General features: G+C 39.2%; 1 protein-coding gene across 1 annotated transcript in view; it reads right to left on the reverse strand.

Moving 5' to 3' along the window:
- Positions 1–4,120: 4,120 nt before the first annotated feature.
- PHEX (phosphate regulating endopeptidase homolog, X-linked) overlaps positions 4,121–7,522 on the reverse strand; it is a gene marked incomplete at its 5' end in the record, with an annotated part of 65,191 nt that continues 61,789 nt past the window's right edge. Inside the window, one exon of the mRNA XM_009078842.1 lies at positions 4,121–4,223. Within this exon, the coding sequence (XP_009077090.1) occupies positions 4,121–4,223 (103 nt within the window). The remainder of the gene's footprint in view (positions 4,224–7,522) is intronic.

A 7,522-nucleotide genomic window follows, 5' to 3' on the forward strand; every position in this document is an offset into this window, starting at 1 on the left:
GATACACATATCTATATCTATAAAACGTTGTTATAAGATGTACTTCTAAGCCTGTAATGGATTAATACTCAAAGAAAAGTTATATGCAAACCCACTTAATTATTTTATAAAGAATTCAACCAATTAGTGTCATGATGGCATTCCTCCCTAAAGAATGGTGAAGTCCCCCTACATGGGGCATGAGGCAGAGCTTTATAATGCAGCTGAGTTTTTGGTCCTTCAGCATCCAGACCCAGCTTGGACACTATTTATGTACCTAAGCAGTTTACACAGGTGAATAGCACAGCCATCTTTTCAGAGAGCTACTCATGTGTAAAACTAACTCTTTCACAATGCAATCAGCAGAAATAGTCACAGTGTATAAGGTGGTGTTTTAGCACTTCAGGGTTGATCCAGAAAAAGAAGGAATAGAATAGAATAGAGTAGAATAGAATAGAATACAATACAATACAATACAATACAATACAATACAATACAATAGAAAGTTTCCATATTTCTAGTACCTGAAGAAGAGGAGATGGGACAGGTTTAGAGGTTGTCTACACAGTAGAAAAATATCTCTTCAAATTTACACAGGTAAAAATGTTTTGTTCGTAGGTGGCCCTTCCCCTCCTGGTCACTGAAAGAGAAGTAGATTACTGAGCCAACAAGAAAAAAACATTTCATATTACTGGCAGTTAAAAAATTGCCAGTGGCAAATGGCAATTAAAAAAAGTAACAATTTAAAAGCTTTGGGAAAAGAACACATATGATGAAGGATCTGTTTGCATAGTTATAAGAAGTGAACCTGAGAGCAACATATCAGGGCATTGGTAGCATAGACCCAGGAGGCACAACATCAAAGCAAAGCATGGCCAGGTAGTCTGATAAAACAGAGGCAATGGGAAGAGCCCTCACAACCCATAACTATTGTCTTGGCTGTCTTTGGTGATAAAGGCTTTAAGAGCATGTTAAATTACCTTCTGCTTTGCTTTCCAAATGGTACCTAAGCAGCTTACTCCAAAATGAACTATAAATTGCATGTTCAGCTGTTTGATTTGAGGTAAAAAGCAGGCAGGTGAGGCAGGCCAGGATCATTGTGGGGGCATATGAAAGACCTACGCCCAAGGCACTGAAAACCTGAGTCAACAGCAAGGATTCCCCAAAGTAGGACACTACCAATGAATGGTACCAGTCAGCAGCAAGGATTTCTGGCTTTTCTGACAGTGTATAGATGCCCTCTCAACTGCTAAAAGCAATGTACAAAACTTGGCCATACCCTCTCTCCTACTGCACTGCCCCCAAAACCTCCAGCTCCCTACTATGTCCCCAGCCCAGAACTTGGGCCCCTGCCTGCTCCAGGAGATGCCCTTGCAAGGATGAAACAGTTTGCAGTGCTTCCTATACTGTTGGAAATATGCACACCACAGTTCAAAAATCCTTGGTATTAAACATGAAAGACCTGAGCCTAGCAAGGAGCAGCAAGAGTGATATTTAAGGCAACAAACATCAGACATTTTAGAAGAAATTGCTGTCCGGTATAGAGAAACAACCCCATAAACCACAAAATGACAGAATCTGTCCCACTGGAAATAAACCATGAGAAAGGAGTTCTTGCAAATACATCTCTGATTTGAGAGATAAAATTAGAAAACTTAAAGTTGACTGTTGTGAAACAGTCTTTGCATAGTCCAGTAATTTAGAAAGTCTAAATAAGTGCTTGAGTTGATGTCCTGGCTTTTCTGAGGACAATGACCGTATTGGTACTACCTTTAATGGGGCCAGGACGTCACCCCTGAACTTTGTGCTGTTGATCCAAAGCAGCCAGCATCAATTCATGTCGGTGGTCATATGAGCACAGGAATGAAGTCAGTACAGTACTCATTTTGTTAAGGAACCTTCCCATTAGCAGGCAAATAATATCCTTTCACTAAAGACCCCTACCTGCTTGTTCGAGGAAAAGCTCTATGAAAATAACTGCCTTTACAATTTATGTGAAAAAAACCTACAGAACAGAAAAAGAATTATTAGTGACAATTCAAATGATAAACTGCAATCCATGGAACTCAGAAACACAGCTGACATGAAGGAAGAAAAAATGTTTTTCCTCTTAAGAAAACTTGGAGTTTTTCAGAGAAAAAATTGATAAAAGAATGTCCTGGCCCCAAACCATAACATTTTGTTTCTAACAAGCGGCAAGAGGGCCTTAAGTTCAGGAATGTCTGCTTTCTTCACTCTGGAAGGTAGTTTGAGGTCCTCTTTTTCTTCCATAAATTATGTTTCCATTATGTTTCCCTTCTTTCTAAAGAAACATAGGAAACTAATCTAACCCCATTTGCTTCAGTTATGTAGTTGCAGTTGAACCTTCCTCCACCTTGACTGTTGGACAGTCATAGGATCAGAGAATGATTTGGTTTGTAAGGAGCATAAAGATCACCTAATTCCAACACTCTGCCACGGACAGGGACACATTCCACTAGATCAGATTCCTCAGAGTCCCATTCAAGTGGCCTTGAACACTACCAGGGATGAGGTATCCACAGCTTCCCTGGGCAACCTGTTTCAGTGCCTCACCACCCTCACAGCAAAGAACTTTCTCCTATTATCTAACCCAAAATGACTGTCAGTTTGAAACCATTCCCCTTTTTCCTATCACTACATGTCCTTGTAAACAGTATGTCTCCATCTCTCTTGTAGGCTCCCTTCAGTTACTGGAAGGCTGTAATTAGATCACCCCAAAGTCTTCTCTTCTCCAGGCTGAACAATCCCAATTCTCTTAGCCTTTTCATGCAGAAGTGCTCCATCTCTCTAATGCAGATTCCTTATCCAACAATATTTGCTCAATCCTTGGAAAAAAAAGATTATCTTACTAACATTTCAATGCTGATAAAATAAAATCTAAGCAAATAAAAGAATTTCTATATTTTTATATGTATATATATAAATGTATATACACATGAAGACTTATGCAGATTTGCAGCAATTAAATCAGTCTAAAGAAACTCCCATTTGAAACCATTCCACCATGTAAAAATTAATTAATCCACAAGGTATAAATATATACCAGTTAAATAAGTATCTTTCTGTTAGGAAAGAAAGAGTTGTTATGTTCAACTCCCCAAGTAATAGTTATGTGTTAAAGATTTTCTGCTGCAATAAAATATACTAAATCACAAGTCACCCAGCTCATCCAGAACGTGAGGGCAAACACATAACTACTTGTAATCAATCCTTTGTAAGACCCAGACACTTATAAATCCCTAAATTAAAACGGGTGTAGTATTTCAGGCTTAAAAACAAAATGTAGGTGAAGCTATCTTCAGCACAAGGTAAAAATCACCCCCTGGGAAAAATCTACCCACAGTGTAAACAGGAATAAACGCTGCAATATTTATGAGTATCATGGTGCTGGGAATTCCCTCTGCAAGCCTCTGATTTTCATCATACATTGATTTTTATCAGAAGCTGTTCTAAAATTAGAAGAAGCCATGATCTGATGAGTATCCTTTATGTTTTAGTCCTAGCAGATGGATACCACAAGGTGCTTTCTCAGCTTGAAGCTGTTCCAAAACCTGAGGCACTAATCTGACATATTAAACTGAATTTATGTAAAGCCTTGTGTCTTTACATCATGCAACATCATTTATGGCATGCTGGGCTGTGGCAGTTTAAGTTATGAAAACGCTGTATCACACAGCAGATCAGAGCTGGCTTTATAGCAGGTCTCATGAATTTCTTCATCCAGAAAAAATAAACTTTGTGTAGGAGTATTCTGCATAGCACCCCTGCAGAGCAATAGATTAAAACTAGATTTCAGCATTTACCTCTTGATCAACTATAAATCAGGAATTAGAATTGATAATGGCAGTTATCCATCAACAGCAATGCAACTGCAGATGAGCAGGAGTAGTTTTATGGGTATTATCATCAAAGAAAACCTCTTCTATATGGAATGTTTCTAGGCTCTAAATAGGAGGTGATTAGATCCATGCAGGCCATCAGCATGGATAAGGAAGATGCACTTGAAGTAACACCCCTCCAGATTTCAGAACATTATTCTGAAACACTAGTAGAGGGCTTGAGCTCAGGCACAGCAGTTCACATTGCAGGCTCCCCTTGAGGGCAGACCTGGAAGGGACATCTACCACAGCCTGCAGGATTCTGCCCCTCGGTTCATCGTCGTGTTCACTGGGCAATTGAAAGCTTTGCGGAACTCTTCAAAGTTGCTCATGGCACCGATAACTCTGCAAAGAGAAAAGTGATGGTCATGCAGGTTGCCTTCTGTTAAGCACTACAGGTCTGCAAGTGTTTCAGTGCACTCACCTCAGGTTGTATTTTCAGGCTTTCATATAATTTTTCCACAAATAAACCCAAAAGTTCAGGAGAAGCACTCCCAGTTAAAGTTAATATGAAGACAATCTTGTTTTATTTGGTGCTTTGAGAAGTATCTTGCTTTGCTAGAAACTCAATGAAATACAAATGCATTTTGTGATACTATGTCCTTTAGAACAATTTCCTAATCTGACCCTGGACAGGAAAGGTGAGAGCTCAGCAACAGCCTTGCATGGTTCCAGAACCTGCCAGACCACAGCAGCCCGGCAGGCAGAAGCAAGCAAGTACACACTGGAGTTGTGCTAGCAATGGTTTCATTTGGCTCACATCAGCCAGATTCTCATAACAACACTCTCTGTACACACACACACACACACAGGATCCCCAGGACTTTGCAGCCTGAGCTGGGGGGACAGTTACACCCTCTTATTGGGCAGCTCAGCCTTACACCTCTGACCATCTCAATTCCTCTGATATTTTGGAAATACATTTTCTGAGTCTTTTAGCCTCACCAGCTCCCCAGATCTCTTGTTTCCACCACAGATGGTGTGATACTGAAAGAGCAGCACATCCCTGCCTCACACAAGCTAGACAATGTGTCTGCATCCCAGACTGGCACCTTGAGGCATTGGGGGAGAGTGTGCTCTCTGCATGCAGTCATCCTTGGCTCCTGCTTCCATTTCTGCATTATTTGATGCTGTCAGAAATTATTATTTTATCATTGCTAGATTGAGATTGTGTTGTTTTCTGAGTTTTCCTATGCTTTTAAGAATTTACTAATCTGAAATTTGCAATGGCATTAAAGTAAACAGCTTCCTGAGTTAAAAGCAGAAAAGTATCTACTGGGATATTAATTGTATGTCTGTCTTTCTATTGTCTTTGCTATGCAGTGAGAAGACATTTTTCTGTATCACAGACAATCAGCTTCTCAGCATAGCTCAGCATGGTAGAAAACATTCTTATTACATTGATTAGACTTTCTGTGAGTAAGAAAACTTGCAGTCAGCTGGCACAAAAATGTCTAAAGGTCAGTTTTATAGGGAGGATTACAAAATGAGGTTAGGCTTCAAATAAGATATACAGCTTTACTGTAAAAGCATTGCAGATACATATTCAAGGACTGGAACAGCAAGAGCTGGCCATGCAGAACTGCTGATGATGTTGGTGGGAGTTCTGCCTGCCGTGCCAGGGTTTTCACTCTGAAACTGGCACTTAAAAATAGCAGACACATGCTAATACTGAAAATATGCCAATTTAAAAGAAATAAAACCAGAATCTTTCCAGTGAAATATCTTTATGTGTGGACACACATGACTTTTCAACCCATGGTTTGATATTGCCACACATAAACTGTGAAATCAGAGTGGGCTGTCTGGATTTCATTCCATTGAACTATGGTAGAGGCTTCTTTCCCTTAACAGGTCACCCTGGGCTCTCTTGGTAATCAATAGAAAGATGTACTTGTAATTTAAGTAATTTAAATTTATTACCTACTCAAATATTGTATATCTCTGTGTGTGTGTATTTCCTTTTTAAATGCCTTTTCTTTTTTTTGATAGTGAAGAGAACCTGGTGTGGCTAGTTTGGATGTATACATTTATGCCCAAGAAATGTGTTGCTCATTTCTAACAATTTTTATAGTTACCTTTTATGATTACTTTTAAGAGAGCCATTTGAGTGTTTGGATAGAAAGAGCTGTCAATGTTGACACTAGCTATACTGCAGTTATACTCATGATGGTCATGATATTTGTCATGATACTTACTCATGATACTTGTTTATGATGGGACAAATAGGCAAGACAATTTGTTAGCCCAGAGGAAATGATTTGCAAAAGAGGTCAAGCAACAGTGTTTTTCTTCAGTTCTGAAACAGAAGCCAGTTCTGAGCATCTCACATAAAAACTAAGAAAAATTTTGCCTATATTTTCTAGATCTAAAATTAATCTAATCTTCTCTGAAATTTTTTCTCTTAGCCTGATGCCTTCAGGAGTTTTCCTCATGAATGCTCTATCCCTAGGGTTCCCTGTATATTTTGTGATTTGAACCATCTCGTGGGAATATAGCTATGCAATGATTCAGAATATAAATGTATGTATAGATAAATAAATCTGAGGACTTTAAAAGGCAAGAGATGGTTATTTTATCAAAATCTTAACAAGGGTAACCCTAACAAGGGTAGGAATTATGAAAAGAATAACTCCATAGGCTGAAGATCAGGCTGATACTCCTGCCCTTGTTGTCATGATGTATTTTCAATTGCTACAAGGCATGTAGATTAGCATACTGCACTGCTTTTACACTAGCTAGCTAGTATAGCAGATATTGCAAAGGTACAGTAGTGCAGATTCTAGGGTATAGAATTCTACCAAGACCTAGCATACGTATCTGCAATGCTAGCTTATATTATTTATATGGCATCCGTAGCCCAAGGTGTGTTACACATGCCATATTTATGTTTTCAGCTGTGGCATGGCTGTGTCCAGGGAATGTGTCAGAGTACCTGTGAAGCAACCTCACAGCTCCCCTGTGAAGGCAGTGTTGATATTTTCACTTTACCAAGAGAGAACTGAGGCAAAGTGGGCTCATATCACCTAACTGTAGCCATGTAGGAGGTGAGATTCCAGCTCTCTCTAGTCAACAGAAAGCAGTAGGATTCTCCAGAAGGCAACTAATCTACTATTTTGGAGATGCTTCCATTATGAATCACCTTGTGGAGTTAACATCCTTCCTCCAAATAAAGAGGTAATATAGTACTTGGCTGAGGGAAAACACAAAATTCTTAGTTAAGTAAATGCAACCGACATGAATCCCAAGAGAAACAATCTGTTCTTGGTCACACAAACTCTGTGAAGAAGGAGAGAAATAAACTCTGGCTTCCTAATTCTGATGTAGTCTCTGAAATTTTTCCCCCTTTCCAACCTCTCCTCCTTGGAATTCATGAGTGTCTGTGATTAGAGGAGCCTGTGGGAGTCCTTGTGGGCAAAGACACGGACACTGTTGTGGCTGGACTATCACAGCTCCATCAAGAAAAATATCATTTGAAGGCCAATGGAAGAGTTTACTTTTAAACTGAACTTCAATGGCATGTTTTGCTTTGCACTATCAATATAATTCAAGGTAGTAATTTACAAGATTTTAATGAACTCAAGCAGATTAAATCAAGGACACTCCTAATATTCACTGTTTTCTAAACTAGAATTTCTTAGGGA

The sequence above is a fragment of the Acanthisitta chloris genome, unplaced genomic scaffold (genome assembly GCF_000695815.1).
Source record: "Acanthisitta chloris isolate BGI_N310 unplaced genomic scaffold, ASM69581v1 scaffold11357, whole genome shotgun sequence".
NCBI lineage: Eukaryota > Metazoa > Chordata > Aves > Passeriformes > Acanthisittidae > Acanthisitta > Acanthisitta chloris.